At 43.5% G+C, this 19,134-nt stretch overlaps 2 protein-coding genes and 1 pseudogene across 2 annotated transcripts; 1 reads left to right on the forward strand and 2 right to left on the reverse strand.

The window, feature by feature from the left end:
• Nucleotides 1-96: 96 nt before the first annotated feature.
• On the reverse strand, nt 97-9,946 carry vps37ba (VPS37B subunit of ESCRT-I a). Its single transcript, XM_028996131.1, has 4 exons — nt 9,699-9,946; nt 8,092-8,263; nt 2,767-2,849; nt 97-2,504 (listed from the first exon to the last, which is right to left on the reverse strand). Exons 1-4 carry the CDS (start codon nt 9,801-9,803, stop codon nt 2,061-2,063), a joined length of 804 nt encoding a protein of 267 aa, XP_028851964.1. The 5' UTR covers nt 9,804-9,946; the 3' UTR covers nt 97-2,060.
• Nucleotides 7,063-7,130, forward strand: LOC114800206 (uncharacterized; annotated as a pseudogene).
• A 1,241-nt stretch (nt 9,947-11,187) lies between the features above and the next one.
• Nucleotides 11,188-17,577, reverse strand: abcb9 (ATP-binding cassette, sub-family B (MDR/TAP), member 9). The gene is made up of 11 exons (XM_028995562.1): nt 16,511-17,577; nt 16,184-16,298; nt 15,979-16,109; nt 15,097-15,302; nt 14,794-14,991; nt 14,563-14,691; nt 14,282-14,470; nt 14,040-14,213; nt 12,120-12,279; nt 11,851-11,987; nt 11,188-11,598 (listed from the first exon to the last, which is right to left on the reverse strand). The coding sequence occupies exons 1-11, from the start codon at nt 17,145-17,147 to the stop codon at nt 11,290-11,292; spliced, it is 2,385 nt and encodes a 794-aa protein (XP_028851395.1). The 5' UTR covers nt 17,148-17,577; the 3' UTR covers nt 11,188-11,289.
• Between the last annotated feature and the right edge of the window lie 1,557 nt (nt 17,578-19,134).

The following is a 19,134-nucleotide window of genomic DNA, read 5'->3' on the forward strand; positions in this document are numbered from 1 at the left end:
TTGCGGCCTGTGGTTTATTGTGTGGGGGTCAGATAGGTAGCTTTAGGTCAACAAAGTACAAGAGAATAGCACACTAGTAAAGTGGGAGGAGGGGGGGGGACTAGATTATTTTATTCATAAAATTCACCACCTCTACAAACATCGATAGGCATGACCAACAACACTAGAATAAAACATTAACTATTGTTAGGAGTGTATAAAATGATAATTTACATTACAAACTCCTATGAAGCAAGGTACCACTCTGGCTGTACAATACAAGAGACTTGTTTTTTCACGACCAAACATGCACAGGAATACACGGTTTTCTTTAAAGGGACAAAAATGTCAATCATGTATAAATGTCTTCACAGAATTGTAAGAATTTAAGCAAATGCACATGGATTTTCTTAACCCTCCGTGGTGTACAGCATAACTCCCAAAGTGCACAGTTATCAAGTTGTCAAATATTTAATGAGGGTGACCGATGCAATTCTACATAGGGCTAAACAGTTCACATTAAAAAATCCCCCAGTGAAGCCTGTTTACAAAATGTCATAGTACAGACCCTGAGAGGTGAACTCCTCAGAATCTCAAAAAAAAAAAAAAAAGCACCAGTGACGAAAGAAGGATCCTGACCAACTACTTCACATCCCAGCTGTAGGGGGCACGTGGCATGCCACCAGTAAAAGTGCAGAAGCAGCTGCTCGGGTTGGAGCCCAGCGCTAAAGCAGGGGTGCGCGGCTCCTTCCCTGGAAGGCTCAGCTCCTGTGCAGATTAGCATTTCCCCGTACCGGCCCACAGTTAGGAGCAGTTAATTATTAAACTCGACGCGGTTTGAGGGAATCCAGCCTTCCGGGACTGACGTTACACAGACCTGTGGCTAGAGCATAGCTGGTTCCATGGACTGTAGTGATAAGTGAACTCTGTGCAGGCACTCAGTGGCTCCCGTGAAATATCTGAAGGAATCTGGAATTGAAGTACAACACCTCCCAACTGATACTTATTACAAAAAATATACTGAAACTGAATAACCTATCAAAATATAGTTTTTCATATTTATAGTCCGCATGAAACCACAAAGGAACAAAAAAAAAAAAAAAAAAAGCCCACTTTCATGGATATTACTATGCCGCCAATACACAAAATGTCCATCCAAAAAGGTTGCACCAACAGACAAAGGAGAGACGTATCTGACAAAACTGATGAAAGCAAAAAAAGATCACTTAAAATGACTGTGTGCCATATGGCTATTGTATACCTTGTGTGCCTCCCTTTCACTCCACCATACTAACCATACTCCCAATGAAATCAAACGGATGGCTGCATTTAAAGACTATTAGAACAGATTTAAAATTCATATTCGTGTCCAGACTTCACAGACTCCTTCCCGGTGGTGCACACTGCCACCATGACATGCTGAAAGCAGGCACACGCTCACCTTCTCGACACCCTCCCCCAGTGCCATTCCAAGCAGCACTGTTACGGATCAACGTTCCTGGGAATTGTACCTAAATCATCTTTCTAAAATCTACCCCACTCTGAATGCAATCATGAAACCCATCTTTGGCTACAGGTCCCCCTCCCTTCCTGGAGCCATGCACTGGGCTGCAGGTTTATGCATAGAATAATGTATTTGCATGCCCCCTACCTACCCTTGCTTCCTTTCCAGAAAACACAGTACGGTCTCAGTTTGCATAGACGTTACCACATTCTGGTGACAGCAAAGACTGTATTTAGCTGTGAAATGTACTGGTCCTCACAATCAAACAATGAGACTATCCTATCTGTTTTCTCACCTATAAAATCAGACCTTGGATAAAAATATCAATTTGATTAAAACCAATTTGGGGTGGGGGGGGTGCATTTTTTTTTTTTTTTTTTTTTTTTTTTTTTTACAAACCCTCAAGTGCAAAATATGATAAAATGCTTCTTTCCATGTCTACTGTGTGTCAGCAGACTCCTTGCATTCAGGTGTTCGATGTTCTCTTGAGGTGCCAAAAGTAAAGACCTCAAGTAAAGGCCTCAGTGAGAGAGTCCATTTCACTCGCTTTCCTTCAAATGTTCCGCATGGGCCTGCTTCACTGGACAATAAAGCCGGCCTGAGGGGGCAGGCGTGGAGGGGGTCTGTCAGGCAGGGCTGGCGGGAACTGTGGCATGAAGGGATATCCTTGGTTCAGGCTCTGCAAAGGCTGGCCCAGTCTGGGGGGGACTGGGGGGTAGATGCTGGACGGGTAGGAGAACTCGACAGTCGGCTGGGGGGCGTTGGCCGGCGGCGTTCTGACCGGAGGTGGCGGGGGCGCCCGTCTCGGATGAGGCACCGGAGAGGGAGACGAGGCGGCCGGCAGCTGGTTCAGACGCGGGGGCTGCACCAGCGCCGGAGAGGCCGGCGGGCCCCTCAACACCATCTCATGCAGCTTGTCGATCTTCACTCGCCGCAGATGGGCCAGAGTCCTTTTGCTCTGGTAGTCGTCGATGAAGGAGTCCAGAGAGATGTCACCATCTAAAAAGGAGTCTGCCATGTTCTGTCAAACAAAAATAATACTAATGAACATGGCATACTTTACATCCTCTCAGAAATGTCACTAAGCATTCAATCAGGCTGCATTCGTTACTCTGATCCGTTGTGCGGATGCTAGAACAGAAAACTAAAACTAAACTAAACCACAGGATTAGATCGGGGTCGAAAACAGGAAAGCTGAAAGGTTTAAAAAACAAAAACCACATCCTTAACAAGACTCCTGTGATCTCGAACATGTGTGCGGCACGCCGGAGCCATCAGTTTACCTCGGTCTCCTCCTCGATTTTGGCTCCTTCTGCCTGAAGCAAGGCGAGCAACGTATCCAAGGAGCTGTTCCCAGAATTTTGATCTGCAAAAAAAAAAAAAAAAAAAAGTAAGAATAAAGCGCAGCTACTGCCATGTTGAGTTTGCATTGTGCCAAAGAGTTGATTCTGAGCAGGATTTGCCACGCACAGTTGTTACAGGTCTGGAGTGAAACTCCAAAAATGTGCACTATGTCAGATGGATTGTTGCCCAACAATTTGTCCCTTGTGACACGCGGTGACTTATCTTCTCCACAGCCAAAGGATGTCACACAACATGGTTGTTTAAAATGGCAACATGTTATTAGGATTTCATGTTAATCGCTGCAGTAATAAACCAGTCGAGGGCTCATCCCTGAAGCAGGATACACATGACGAGAGCAGCCAGGATCGGCGAAGAGTTAAGAGTTGTCAACAAACAACTGCCACAAGATATTCTTTTATATTACATTTGTACACCATTTGACTATTGTTCATGTTAATTTGTAGTATAAATCTCTATATTCCTTCATTACATTAGTATTAGCCTTTTTTTCCTCAATTCCACTATGTTTTACTTGTATAACTCTGTACCTGACAATGAATTTTGAGACGTAGTTTTATTCTTATCTTATTTAAAAAAAAAAAAAAAAGGCCTAATGAGAGTTAAATAACAGAAAGAGTGCTAGATTCAAGAAATCCTTGAAAGCCACGACATTATAAAAAAAGAAATAAAAAAAAAAAAAAAAAGAAAAAGCCACAAGACACCAACAGACAGCTGAAGCAAGTATCTGGACAGAATTCAGCTGGCGCCGTCGCCCACACCCACACTGCATATCCCACAGCCCATTACTCCCCGACACCCAGCCTGAGCAGAAAGCAGACTGGCACATCAGGGCCTGCCAGCACCGAGCAACTCTCGCGTTTAACATGCGGGCCATCACATGAGTCACGGCGAACAGAAATAGACCACAGAGTCTCCAAGGAAGCAGACAGTCCCGCTCTGTTCCCGTGCTGACAATACAAGCGGCAGGGCGTTTTTTTTCCTCCTGGTACAAAGCAGCTATATACGCAGCAGAAACTCAAGACTTCCTGATAATGATGTACATTTGCCTACACAAGAATAAAATAACTTTTTTTTTTCTAGCACGAAATATCATTATCATGAGCAAAACACCATTTGAAAATTAGGAGCGGTCTGACTATTTTTCTCATTTAATGAAGAAAATCTGAAGATCCCTGCCTGCCTAAGTAACACTGTAATAGTTAATATACTGTTTGCTGTACAGTTCACACTACTCTACACAACTCTTGATTTTCTTGATCGCTCTGTTCAGGGTCATACATTGTGACCGATCAGGAGAAGCAGTGTCACAAGTTGTCCAATAATCAGCTCTCTGAAAAACAGGCAAAAAGAAAATTCTATGGGTTGACAAATTGATTGGCACAACACCATCTCCTGAACTTTCATTGGTTCACAGGCAGGCTACAGCCAATCAAGTATTTAACATGCTGGATATCTGGTCGCAGTTGGCAATTAGTGCGCAATCGCATAAGACCACATTTACACACGACGCAACCTCAAACTTGGGGCTTAAAGCAATGCCGAATGAATCAAAAACGTGCATAATTACGAGCTTAATAACTGTTAAAATAACATATTTTCTGTAATAGGGTTTAAACCAGTGTCCGTGGCCTAAAGGAGATGTTTTTACTACACCTAACATTCGCTAATACTTGTGTGCCGAGCTGCACGTAATTTCTGAGGTAATCCCTGTGAGGCTTCTGGGACTTTAACATCACATGACACCATGCTCTGTGACACTCCTCTGTTGTCTCACTCGGTCTTAAACCGGTTGCAGAACCAGATCCTCCTTTAATGGAATCTCAAAGCTGGTGACGAGGAGCCGTATGCCACTCGGGTGGAACTCGCTCAGGGGAAAAACAACAGTACGTCACCAGTTCTACTCGTCCCGGCTTTCTGCTGGACAGAAGAGGCCTGCAGTTGACTGGGTTTCTTGTGGCGTGATGGATATGTTATCGCTGGGTTTGCTTGTTTAAATTAGTGCCATAGGATGGTAAAATCTGTATAAATCAGCACATGAACTTATTTAGAGGGGGTCTTTGGCTGGGTCAAGGCAAAGATGGCTGGAAGAATCCATTTTTAAAAAGCAGCAGTGGAATTATTTTGGATACAAACAAGCAAAAGGGACCATGGTAGTACGCAAGAAGGGAAAGAAGCTGGTAAAATCGAAAAAAGGAGTGAAAACCTGACTTGTTTCACCATCTCAAGCCTGTACCTGGATTGTCTGAAAGCTCAGGACACTATGAAACCAAACCAAAGAAGGATGGTTCGGCACGGCATCACAGAGTCGGTGAACATCGCCTAAACAAACGTCATGAGCATCCTACGCGCCCATTCAGTTCCGTTCATGCTTTCCCCATCACTCGCGCCAAGGTCTCCTCTTTTCCCACGAGCTCAACTCTGGTCATACATTTGCTAGAGAAGATTCAATTTGCAGCATATTGAGCTCCGCAGTTGCGGAATGGCTTGCCGGTCAGTGTGCTTTCTCTGGCCTTCGGTTAAAGTCCCAGGCGCAGTGTCAATTATTAAGTCCACTTTATCACACAGTCACCATGTTAAGCACAGATAGTGTTAAATTCACCTTAGTTAGGGTACCGGGCCACTATAACCACATATTCTTTTTTTTTTTGTGTGGAGTTTTCCCTTGTGTGCAGAACGGCCAAGTGTGGGGGGTGTCAACTGTAGGGCCTGTCAAAGCCCATTGAGACATAATGTATGTGCTTTTGGGCTATAAATGTTGTTGCAACATTTTATGATATTTTACATGGTGATACTGGATCAGTACATCAACTATTTTTGTATACAAATTTAGTCCAACATTCAGTAACTCCAAATTCAAAGTTATGTTTTTTTGGCTGAATAATGTCATGTGACCATCTTGTTTATCAGCTCTGTGTAGAATTTCACATGGAATCATGACAATCATATCGTGACCCATGTATCATGATACATATCGTGAGATCCTGGCCAATCCACACCCCTACTGTGAACCATATATTATATACTATATTATACCATTTACATTCATTATATTGGGTCATTCAGTCATTTTATGCAAAAAAAAAAAAAATCATTTAAACAGAGATTAAGATGTTGAAATAATTAAAGATTTTATATGTATATTTCTATTTGCTTTTTATTTTAGATACATGTAGAGGCCACGTTGCCTAGGGGCGCTGAAATTAATTGTATAAATCAACGCACTCCAATCGAGTGAAGGTACACACCTCTAAAATTGCCAGCCCTAGTCTATGTAGCGTAGCGTAACCAGGTTTCTCCAAACTGAGACAAGGGCTTTCCTGGTCTCTGAAATCCGGATTTGAAGTTTACATGTGAAAAAACAGAAACATTTAAAAGCTACGATCCTCAAGTCCGTGAAAGCGCAGTGAAAAAGACGATTGGCTTTAGCGCTTTAAAAATGAATCAGGGGAAAAAAAAAAAAAAAAAAGAATGATCTGCATTCCAGACGATTACAGTTCCACGTCTTGAGTTACACGTCTGTGAGCTCTGCTATGCCGTGCCTGCCGGCATGAAGCGATTTCGGATTCCCCACACACCAGCAACCAAACGCCTGCTTCTCCCACACAGCCCAGAGACTCACAGGAGTATCAGCACCCGGACAGACAATGGGGCGCGTCCCCCCCTTTCTTTCAGCAGACACGCAGCACAGCTTGGCGGGCCTGCTGATCATGAGGCCGCTATTTACTCGTACATCCGAGCCAGGCCTTCTTCCAAAAAAAAGGCAGTCCAACGGAGAGCGCGTCGTCTCCCAGCCCTTAAACCTAATGGGCGGACTTCTCCCTCACCGCCCACCAGCAAAACACAAAGGAATTACTGTTGGTCTGGCGAGTGTGGAGTCGAGAGGCCACGGTCTGCGGTGCAAACCTCAGCCGCTGCTCTACTTGGGACTTGGAATTGTCCTGTTGTCATGGTAGGGAGAAGCCTGAAGAACACTTTCTTGTTCAGCCCAGGGCCCAAGGCTCCTCATCTGGGTCACTTGGCAGCGCCTCGGACTATTACTACTCGGCCACAGCTGCAGTGCCCCTCACCGCAAATCCCTAACTGGGACAGCCCACCCCACCATGGAAAAACTGGGTTACCTACATTTCATTAAAGCCCCTAAAATCAACTCAGCGAAACGTTATTCTGCGGCTTTACTTCCTGCACGGAGAGGAGCTGTGCATTTAGAAGCAAATGCAGCCATGCAGCACATAGCACATGGATCGATACAGAGAAGATAAGCATGGCCCCTGCGAAAGGATGAAGTTCCGGTTTCCGGTTTGAATCCCAAGGTGCCACTGAGGTGCCACCGCCTGTAAAGGCTGTTCACTGCTGATGATTAAAAGGACACATTTGTTGTGTCACCGTGTGCTGTGCTGCAGTGTATCACAATGACAAATCACGTCACTTTCACAGTGACAACAAAATAAAAAAATAAAAAAAAAACATCTAACAAATAAATTGCATATTTTATAATGAAATAAGACTGGTACTGCGCATGTTTCCATATTTTCATCTGGTCCTGCCTAGTTTTGTATCTCAGTGCGTCTAAAAAGACACGCCCAGCGTCCACCTTTATCTTTACGTAGAGATTGCTTCTGGCTAGTATTAACTTTGCATAAACAAAATTTGTGTTCATTGCATTTCAACATGTTATGCTAACAGCGATTAGAGAAAATGAATTTCCACAGCCATGTATAAAACCAAATACAAATCCACCACATTTAACAGCAGCTGTGAATTTAATACTGTACTTCGTATTATTAAAGCTAGGGGGAAGCAACAGTTGGAAAACTCAAGCCAATCTAGAGCTAGATGATTATTCACAATGGCGTACACAAAAGACAATGTAGTGGAGCAGCAGTGTCACGGGAGGTGAATATCACTTCAGCAGTCCCAGTTCCAGGAGATCCAAGAGAGAAGGAATTAGGCAAATCAGGTGCCAAATGCCGGGAGATGAACAGGAAGAACTGGTCAGGGCAGTGACATGAAGACAGACACAGATACCAGGCATGCTGTATTGCACCGGTTTAGTTTTCCATAGTCCCAAAGTTCACTTTCCAGCCCATTCATAAGCTCCCACAGCTCCTAAATAAGGACAACCTGTCCCACAGTGGGTAAACGTCCACACCCATTTACATCCGGTCAAGTGGAACAAATGATCTAATGTATTTCCACAAACAAACAGCAAAAAGGCAGAGTCAGAACTGACGTTACACTGTTACCTAAAGTGGACTTGCGGAGCTGGTAGCCTTCAAAAAGCTCCTGTAGGCTACGGTATCGCTGCATCAGCTGGCTCTTCTGGTGGTCCAGCCTGGGCTGGAGGCTCAGGTTCTGTTCTGCCAGGCTGCGGTTACTCGCCAGGGTCATCTCCTTATTCTGCTGAACTTCTTGCACCTTAAAAACAACAGAAAACAGAAGAAGAAATAGAAGAAGAAGCCCCCAACATACAGACACACTCACGCTTTGCCCACAATCGATCCGGCACTGAAGGCGTAACTCTCGCACATTTACATGCTGCTACTCGTCTTCCGATGGCTGGATGTCCCTGCTTAGCAACACGCCCATTTTTAATAAAGAGTAACAGAAACTGTGATGAAACCAGCCGACCGGGGCCGAGTATCGATATTCACGTTAACCATCGCTGTGCATTACTGCCCAGGTTCACACTTGCTTCGGCACCAGTGGAAACCGTGAAGGTCAAACGAATCTGGTACTTCGAGGGTAATAAATAACCGAGGCAGTTCAAATAAAACCAGCTGCCAACTCGCACCGCGACTACACTTCATCTGGACTTCCGAAGTCCTGCTTATACGACACCATAAAGGGCCTGTTCGTTTGGTGCTGGGGCAGGAAGACACCTCCACCTCCACGAGAGAACATGTGGCCGTCTGCACATTTCAGATCATTCGGCAGATTTATTCGTGCACAGGAGAGGGACTGGTTTCAGCGTTTTTGGCTTTCAAATTCATTTTCGTGCGTGGTTGCACCATTCCGTGTCAAGACTGGATCAGCAGGGATCAAAAACCCCAACAAGCACATCAGGCCTCGAGTCCTTTCCCTCATCATCATTTATGGCGTGTTAAAAAAAAAACATACGATTTCCAACTGTGGCAACTCATTTATTAATGCGGCGGTTCCCAACTCCCTCGACAAAATGCTTCCATTTAAAACCTTCCTTGCCTTCCACCCGCCACATATATAATCAAGTTATTATTAAGTAATTACGCTGTGGCTGAAATATAAACTTCTTTCAGAATTGGGAATCACTGCAGTCACGGAGAAACACACACACACACACACACACAACACACCTTAAATAAAGTAATAATTAATAACTAAGAAGTCAGAAGAGACAATGTCCCCGTGTGGTTGTAAAAACCCCGGTACGCCAGCCAGTGGTGCAGAAAGCACGTTCGTCGTAGTGGGGTGGTAGTAGCCTAGTGGGTAACACACTCGCCTATGAACCAGAAGACATTTACATCCCACTTACTACCATTGTGTCCCTGAGCAAGACACTTAACCCTGAGTGTCTCCTGGGGGGGACTGTCCCTGTAACTACTGATTGTAAGTCGTTCTGGATAAGGGCGTAAATGTAAATGTTATCGGCTAATTAACTGCAGCGTCGCCATTTGGAACCGTCGCTGCCAGCAGCAGAGCCGAACACGAGGGGCTAAAAACGGCGTAACCCGCGTGGTTCCGGGGAGAAAACAGCGGTCGACGACTAGGACACAAGAACGTCGGGCCGGCGTCGGGATGACGAGTAACAGGCCGAATAAAGGCCTCCAGGCTGGGACGGCGCGACTCCGAGCACTCGGGACCCGGCGCTCACCTCCTCCGCGCCCTGGACGATCTGGCGGAGCGCGTCGTCGTCCTCCAGCAGCTGGTTCAGCTGGCTCAGCGTGTATCCGCTCAACTTGTCGGCGAACCCAGACATGTCCGTCCCGCCGGTGCGTGTGAGCGCGAACGGGGACTGTTTTTATATATAAATCGGCCGCCGGTCTCCGGGTCTCCGGGTCTCCAGGCTCCTTAACGCCGCCGCCTCGGCTGGATTCACGTAACCGGAAGCGGTGGGGAGGCGGGGCCACGTGACGTCAGCGAGGGCCGAGCTCTGGAGCGTCGTCTGCTGCACGAAAACTATCGCAGAAGGTTCAAAGAACCGGAACAGCAACGTGCTTTTTTTTTTCATTGCTGTGCATTAATGAAAATAAAATAAAAAAAGTCATTTTATTGCCTATATTTTTTAATCTGTCTTTGCATGACAGTGTTTGTTATAGACTGTCAACAGTCTTTGACACATGCGGGTTTTGATATGGGCGACGTGGATCGGTTCCCAGGGCAGCATCTTGGTGGGAACGGCAGCATGGGCATCAGCAAATTTGGTTTTACGGCTTTAATCTCGTCATTTTACTTTATTAGTTGTGATGTTTATTAGTAATATTGAGGTGCCCTCCATTTGCAATGCGCGTTTGCTGCTTGCCGAACGGGAGTAGAGGGGGATTTTATTTCTTCCCATTTCTATGTAAATTATTATGTTTGTGTGTGTTTTCTGGTTAAATTCAGAATGGTTCCAACTAAAGTTTTTACAATAAAATATGCTAATGTGCAATCCTTAAAATGAGTGTGTGTGTGTGTGTGTGTGTGTGATGCTCGCCCAGGGCACCAAACAGGCTAGGGCCGGCCCTGATGTTAGCATTTAAACGTTTAAGTGCATTTAGAAATGTCTTTGTTTGGTCTATTAAAAAAACAAGTGGGTGTTGTTGTTAATCACTCTGGTGGCTGGAAATGACTGTTAGTAAAGGAATATCAGTTCAGGTGGAATTCTATGTTCATTAACCCAAGTCTGTCACTTTAAAAAGTTTTGTTTATTATTGGAAAACTCTTGTACTCAGTCATTTTAGTGTTGCTGAAAACAGTTATACCAATTAAAGAAGCAACAAAACTGGCCAGTGTCTTGTGCATCAGCAGATTTAACTACATAGTTCATTCTAAAATTGCATTATAAAAATGCAGAGGTTAGAGGTCATCACATAAGACCTTTGATCAGTATATAATTTACTTGTAATGTTTAGGCTTATTATGCAATATAATAAGACCCCTGTGTGCAGTGGGTAATAATTGAATGCATTCCATTTTCATTAGAACCTATTAATAAAAAGGATAATGTGTAGTAAAAACTATGGTCACAAGTATTATGATGAGGAGCATCACATTGTCAGAATGCAATACCATATTACAAGCTCAAATAATTACATTTTTACCATAAAGTCTGCATGATGTAATTAAGCCATGTCTATGTAGCATTAAATTAAAAAGTAAAATGACAACTATTAATATTTTATTTCTTCTCCAGCTGAATATGCATATTTATAATACATTTATATATATATATTACATGTACATTTTCTAAACAGATAACAGACTCAATATTTTGCATCACATTCAGAATCGCTATGGTCCAGTTTGCTTTCTTTAGTCTCTTCATTTATGTTCCAAGGTGGTCCTTGTGGGGCATTGAGTACTTCTGCCCCTGTCTCTATACCCAGGACCTGCCTCTGCACCAGCTTGCAGTACATTCCTCCTCTAGCCATGAGGTCACTGTGCGTTCCCTGTTCCGCCACACTTCCTCGGTCAATCACTATTATGTGGTTGGCCTTCTCCACAGTGCTCAGACGATGGGCGATCACTAGCACCGTGTGATCCTGCATGACACCATTCAGGGCTTGCTGAACCTGTCAAGCAGTTATACAGGTTATAGTAAATCCTTTATTTCACGAAAACATCAAATGGTAAAATGAAATCTAAATCAGAGAGCTCAGGCACATGCAGTCTACACACAGTTAGTTTCCCATAGTTTACTGGTTAAAATATTTCTTTGTGCAATGCAGCACTTCAGATGATCCTAATGGCTTCAAATGAACATATGCAGCAAGTACTGCATAATTTGAGCGGCCATATCTTCCGAACCCATCTTCACTACTCACAACATGTTCACTTTCAGCATCCAGAGCACTGGTGGCCTCGTCCAGGATCAGTACACTCGGCTTTCTGACAAGGGCACGTGCAATCGCCACACGCTGCTTCTGTCCACCTGAGAGCTGAGTTCCCTTTTCTCCCACTCCTGTGTCGCAGATATACAACAGACCAATGAAAATGCTACACAGTACTATAAAAACTGTAGATATTAGGTATCTGAGAATTATATGTATAGAGGGAGAGAGAGATTATGCGGCAATTCTTTTGTGCACTTTACCTGTTTCATAGCCTTTAGAGAGGCAGGTGACAAATTCATGGGCATTGGCCTTGGTAGAAGCATCAACTATGGCATCTAAGGAGGTATTATCCAGTCCATACGCAATGTTCTCTTGAACAGAACGAGCAAAGAGGACCGGTTCCTGTCCAACAAGGGCGATCTGTAACATATATATGACCCAAAGAAAAGAACCATTGATCTCCAGTGAGCATTGTTAAATAATGATCCCCCCATGTTTCTCCCAGGCAGGTACATCAAGCAACTTATTGATAAAATAGGCTCGCAATTATTGCTATGGCTCCTTGTTAAACTCCTGAAGTAATAATGGGTGCATTACATTTCACAGTGGTGCACTGTAACCAGATTCAACAAGCAAATAGAAATATGAAAAACAGAGGTTAAGAAATGTATTGAAAGCTGCTGGAAAAAACTGCTGGACCATAGCCGCCCCAAAAATTCAAAACAGAAGTAAAAAGTAGAACCAGTTCTTTTTCAGCTCTTTAGAAATGAGTTTATGTAGTGAATGTGAAGATGGCTTTAGGATGGGCACCCACAGACTAATTTTTTTTTTAATCTGCCCTTGCCGTCCTTCCCCAAACATCTTCAACGAGATTAAGATCAGGAAAGCAGGCAGGATGGTCCAGAAGAGTGTCATTATTCCTCATCAGGCAGACCCAGTTATTACCACCTCTGCACTACCTGCAGTTCCAAGGAGCCTCCTCCAATGCCGGTAACATTGGAAACCATCAGTCCAGGTTAATTTTTTTTCTCGCCAGAGAATGAAACTTTCTTCCAACCTTCCTATGTTTGTTGCTCCTTTGCAAAGTCCAAATGGGCAAGTTTGTGGCGTGGGAGGACACATGGCCTTTGAAGAAGTTTTTTTGCTACTTAACCCCTTCTTCTGCAAATGCGGTCTTATGGTCATCGAGCAGGGTCTTCCTCGTGCAGCTCAACAATCCTGCCAAGTTCAAAGACAAAAAGGCTTTTTGCCTTTTGGGAGGTCATGGCAGTGTGAGTGCACACAGCCCGTTTGATTTTAAGTGCAGCTTTCAATGAATTGCCTACAGTCTATTCCTTGTGTCTTGCTCCCCTTTCCTCTTTTTGGATTTTGAACCTTCGCTTACAACCTCACTACGATCCACTAGCACAACATTCACTACTTGCAACTTTCCAACTGTCTGAAGATTTTGTTCAGGAGAGTGTACATTTCACATATTACTCACATAATGTCACATAGTGTCATAGTGTCATAAGGCATCCTGTAGGCTACATAGGTTTGCTCATCTTAATGAAAACTCAATCAAACAAAGATAACTCCAGTTAGTAGAAGTGAGTATTCCATAGACAAGGAATTTAGCCAAATGCCTTCTCACCAAAGGAGCAAGACAATCCTGCACCTAAAGATTGTGAGCATGCGAGAGAAACCTCCACTACAGTGGTGTCAAGAGAATGTGTATAGAAAATACAGAAAATGAAGTTCCTTACTAAATCAAACACTGCAAACAGACAAAATGAATAAAGACCGAATGCAAGATAATCAGTGTTAATCATAATCCATTTTGACCTTGTATCAAAGATGACTTGTGTGTCAAATGGGCATCTAAAAATTGATTTTTTCGCATTAGTTGTGATTTGTATGTGAGCTGTGCTGCCTCCTGGAGCCTCAAAATGATATGACTATTTTTTATTTTATTTTAAAAGGAAGGTGTTTACAGCTTAATAGATTTGTAAGTTTGCTGTAAGCAGTCAGATATTAATGCCCCACTTTAGCATAGGACTGCTAAAACCTGGTTTATCAACATTATCATACTGATAATGCTTGAGTGGAACTTAACCCCAATAAAAAATCTAGAAATTTACAACACATTCAAACTATAGTGATCAACTGGCAGCACCTTCGGTCTCCTATATCCAACTTGCCTGTGAGTGAATGTATCTGTGATCGTAGTCCTGCACTGGCCGGCCATCCACAAGCACCTGGCCCTCCTCGGGAGAGTAAAAATTTTCCAGCAGGCAGACACAAGAGCTCTTTCCACTGCCTGACGGGCCAACAAGTGCAGTAACCTCTCCAGGTCGAAGAGTAAAGGATACATTCTTAAAAAAAAAAAAAAAAATTTTTAATATCATTCAGAGCACACATTTTGTCTAATCCTACCACATACCTGCAGTATCTGTGCTTCTGGACGTGTAGGATATGAAAAAGTCACATTTCTGAACTCTACTTCTCCTTTAAAAATGTCTGGGGCTTCTTGACCATTGAGAGTGTGCTTTGGTTCCCTGTCAATATATTCAAATACTTTCTCAGCTGCACCCACTCCTTGCATGAGACCTGTGTACACCGATGCTATGCTCTGCATCACAAAGAGAAAGAGAGGTGGAGAACCTTGACAAACTGAGAAAAGAAAAAACTCATTTCGCAAAAGCACAGCATCAAAGTTCTCACTTCCAAGCACTCTCCCAACTCAAGTTCATACATGATGAAGGCAATGAGGGTTCCTCCACTCATCTGGCCACTCACTACAAGGTGACCCCCATAGAAGAGAACAGCCACCTGTAACGCGAGCTCTGAAATCTTATAAAACAAAAAAAGGTTATTATTATATTATAATTCAACAACATGTATTCCTATAGTCTGCACAACACACAGACACACACATCAGTGAGCGCAACGTACACAGCTAGACCACATGTAACAGGCATAGGCCAGTGCCTGCTTCTTATTCAGTTTGAATACGTCTTGCAGTCTGCTATAATATGAATCTGCTTCTCGCTCTTCGTTTGCAAAACTGCGGACGGTCCTCATGGCTGATATGGTCTCCTCCGCTACCTTGTTGGCCTGTGCCAGTGAAGTCTGAACCTCCTTGGTGAGTTTCTGGAGATGAAAGCAATACCAGCGTCACTATGGTGAGTTGAGAAACAAGGCAAGTGTGAATAATTGATTCTGTTCACAGGTCAACCGTTATTTATTCATCCTTGCCTTGTAATACTCCCCGTAGAGCTTGGACACCAGTCCAATGTAAGGGAAGCCCATTATGGTGACCAAAGACAATTTCCAGGACATCCCGAACATGAAAACAAAGAATCCTACGCCCTTGACGAAGCTCCTTAAAAACAGGTTAACATTTTGTGAAATCAAGTCACTAACTTGGGTTGTGTCAGAGGTCAGTCGCGAAGTGATGTCCCCTGAGGAAAAAGCCGAACGTGCAGTCAGTTGAAAGGAGCTTGAGAAAATTACACACCGTCTTACACAATTACACAACTCACAAAATTTCAAATGTTGTGTCAAAGCTCCCAACAGGAAACAATAAGAAAATGGAATTATTCAGTTTAGTGTCTTCAGTAAGGATCTTCTCAGTAAGAGCTAAAATCAGAGAAGGGTTTCGCTTTAAATTGGAGGCCACAGTGGCCTCGACCTGTAATCACCAGTTTCTACTCATCTTTGTCCAATTGGAAATTTGTACCAAAGAAAAGACCTGGGCCTATTCTGTTCACAAGAAGCAGACTACCTATAAACAGATCATTAAAATGAGCTCCACCCAAAACCATTCCATGAAATGAATGGGTGATAGTAGCCTGGTGGGCATCACAACCAGAAGACCACAAAGTCAAACTGCACTTACTACCATTGTGTCCCTGAGCAAGACGCTTAAGTGTCTCCAGGGGGACGGTCCCTGTAATTACTGACTGTAAGTCCCTCTGGATCGGGGAGCCTGATAAATGCTGTCAGTGTAAGTGAATGTATACAGAGCATGCACACACTTGTGTTACTGTCTCTTTGATAATAGCCTTCATCTTTACAATTCACCATTATAGCAGTATACACGATTACAATGAGAAAAGTAGAGTGCGCTGATATCACCTGTGTGATTCGAATCAAAGAATCCAATCTCTTGCATCATCAGTGATCTGAACAGAAGGTTCCTTAGTCGAACGTTTAATCTGGCAAATGTTAATGTGAACACGCCTCCTCGAGCACCTATGGCCAAAGAGCTGAACAGTGGGAATAAATTATGAAAATCATGGATTCTTTCACAAAAAAAAGCAAACAAATACATATCACTTACCTGACCAGGGCCAGTACTGAAAGCATGATCAACGGCTTGGTGAAATACTCCATGCTGTGGTGAATCACAATGCCATCAATCGCTTTCCCAGTAAAATAGGGTATAAATGCTTCACCTGGAAGGGGCACAAATTAGAATAAATGACAAGTGTTTGGTTGACGTCCGTTACGTGTATCATCTGTCTGCAATAAAAAGCTTCTTTGCACTGCAATATTGTGGTATGCAACTCAGCTCTGTTGGACAGCAGTCGTTGAGTTATGTCTGCATATACAGGTATGAATGTCTGCTGTAAATGTAATGTAAATGGTGTGGAAACGAGAAACTCACACACTGCAGACAGCAGAAGGAAGAAGATAGCGACCGCCAGCAGCGCAGAATCCTTCTTACAATAAGACAGCAACCTCCCTAATGTGGCACTAGAATACGGCTGATCCTTAGCCCCTTTCTTTCCTCTACTTTTACTGTTCTGGGCCTCAGACGGGTCGTCGGACAACTCCTCCACAAGCCTCTGCGTCTCTTCCTCGACACTGTCGGCCACAGCACTGGGGGTATTAGCCAGAAGCTTCCAAAGGAACATTGTCCCCATGGTCGACGCGCAGGTCCAGGAGAAGAGGCTCAGAAACCAGGGGTCATGCATGAGAGTCCCCTGCTCTGAGAATATCAGGAGCTTGGCCAGGGCATAGGTCAGGATCGTGAGGCACAACAGGGAAATCAGGGTCCTCATGCGTGAAACTCTCTGTGGGCCGTCCACCCTGTTCCTGAAGACCCCGATGGTGGCTCCCAGCAAGACCGAGGCCCTGAGCAGGACAGTGGCCCACAGGTCCAGCACGGATCTGAAAACGTCGAAGTCGTTCATCTCAGCGAAGAGGTCCAACCGGGAGCCACGTGAGTAAAGCACAGTCGTGATTGCAGCATCAGAGGAAATGAAGAGCAGGTTCCCGACGATCACAGCCGCAGGCCACATTATGAACGATCAACGTCAATAATAATACCGCTAAAAACACACGAAAGAGTTTCACCAGCGCTCACAACCTGCCAACAATCAGCAAAGTGCGTCACCTCATGTAACAGCAGAGATGGACACCCTACCCAGAAGCATACTTAAATACGACCGGCAGACTTTGTCTCGAAATGAATATTCCCAAAATAAAAATCCTCACAGATCCGTATGTTTCCTTGCGTCTAATACGAACGACAAAAACCGAACAGATTTGACAGCATTCACGGCGGTACTAGTTTAATGAGAGCAATCGCGGTGAAACGTGAATTAAATGAGAATACATAAATTAAAAAAAAAACGTCCACGTAGTTTAAAACCCGACTGTCGAGTGTCGATGGGACAGTATCCTCCGATCAATATTCCCACCGGTGAATGAAGACACGCGAGCGCGGGCCATACTTCCTGAAACATGGACCAGAGGCTCCGCCCACAATCGTCAACTGGCCAATCAGGGCTGAGAGCGTTGGCCCTAAGCAGTGGCAGTGTTTCATTTATTAGGTAATATTAATTAATGACAACCTTGTACATTTACTGCAGTACATAATATTGAAATGTATGATATTGCTCAGGTTGTTTTTTTTCGGTTCTTCTGTTTCTTGAGGGGAACTTTGAACTTCTTATCGACATCCTAACTGCCACGCATGATGTAAGTACAGGCAGTGTTAAAAGAGCGAGTTGCGGCAGAGTACGACCGCAACAGATACTTGCAATACACACACAAAGACAGTAATGAACACACTTCCCCCTCTCTACACCATATCATATTTGCACATTATAACGTATAGATCATTTTCAATTATGTATTAACCACATGAATTAAATAAACTGTTTATCTTTTATTTAGGCTAGATTTTCAATTAAAAAAAAGTTTTAAGTTGCATTCTTTTCTACATATCTATGTAAAACCAATGCATAAATAAACGAAATGAACAAAAAATTAAATGAAAACCTACTGTGAAATGAAAAGAACCAAGCCAACTCTTTAGTCTTTATATCCACGCTTGTATTTTAATAAAAAATTATACAACTACGCATCATATAGTGTATAAAATTATATTTGTTATATTAGAGAAAAAAATCCTGAAACAACTCATAACCCCTTTCGCATCAGTGTTAATAGTTAATGGCCTGAATTTAACATATCTACCAATCGAACTGCATTTGTAAGTGGAACCAGCTCATCAACTTTTGGATCAATCACGTACAGCAGCATTTTGGAAGTTGCCTATCAGAGACAAAGTATATTTTCTCCACAACAGCCCAGTGTAGCACCACAGCACCCTTTTCTCTTATGGGTATCCACATATAATATGAACTCTTGCTCATACATGGGCGTACATGTTAATAGCCCTATGACGCAGCCCTCCAACGTTTCTTCCTGGCCTGTGTTCTAGTCCATCCTCTGCCATAGTGCCACTTCCCATGTCAATGCACATCGGGACTGGACAGGGAATATTGTAGGTCACTTTTTTTCTTGTCTACAGTAATGTTATCATCTGTTTCAAGGACAGTTTGCACAGGGAAGGTTATGACAAGATTGTCTTTCAGTTTCTTAACAGTAGGTTCTTCTGTGCCAAACAAAGGCTCTGGAGCCTTGAGTGTGATGGACGGTATGTTCCGTGCCCTTCGTTTAGCGTTCTTCTTCTCCTGTTTGTAAGCAGAATTCATATTCACTGTTACCTGGAAACACAGGGACAAATTTGATAGTTTCAGAAACAAGACACTCAAAATAACTATCCTCAAACTAATATAGCAGCATATTAATAATTTGACACTCAAACCCACCAGCTGTTTAACAGAGTTTTGCTGTTCTTGCATGGATGCCATCAGAGTCTCAAAACTCTCATCATTTGAGGGAGGATAAAGATCCTCGTGGTCATTTGTGAGAAGATCGAGTTTCATCTGTTCCAGGAGACACGAGAAAGGGAATAATTCAGAAATTAATACAGCA

The sequence above is a fragment of the Denticeps clupeoides genome, chromosome 11 (assembly GCF_900700375.1).
Source record: "Denticeps clupeoides chromosome 11, fDenClu1.1, whole genome shotgun sequence".
In the NCBI taxonomy this organism is placed as follows: Eukaryota; Metazoa; Chordata; class Actinopteri; order Clupeiformes; family Denticipitidae; genus Denticeps; species Denticeps clupeoides.

Bases quoted from the DNA above. Each gene is read 5' to 3' on its own strand.
- vps37ba (XM_028996131.1), bottom strand. From the start codon at position 9,803: ATGTCTGGGTTCGCCGACAAGTTGAGCGGATACACGCTGAGCCAGCTG. The intron at 2,850-8,091 runs GTAACAGTGTAA...TTTTTTTTGCAG, and splicing joins GCTCCGCAAGTCCACTTTAG to ATCAAAATTCTGGGAACAGC. The intron at 2,505-2,766 runs GTAAACTGATGG...TTTGTTTGACAG, and splicing joins AAATCGAGGAGGAGACCGAG to AACATGGCAGACTCCTTTTT.
- abcb9 (XM_028995562.1), bottom strand. From the start codon at position 17,147: ATGTGGCCTGCGGCTGTGATCGTCGGGAACCTGCTCTTCATTTCCTCT. The intron at 15,303-15,978 runs GTGATATCAGCG...CTTTTTCCTCAG, and splicing joins CTTTGATTCGAATCACACAG to GGGACATCACTTCGCGACTG. The intron at 14,992-15,096 runs GCAAGGATGAAT...TTTCATCTCCAG, and splicing joins TCTACGGGGAGTATTACAAG to AAACTCACCAAGGAGGTTCA.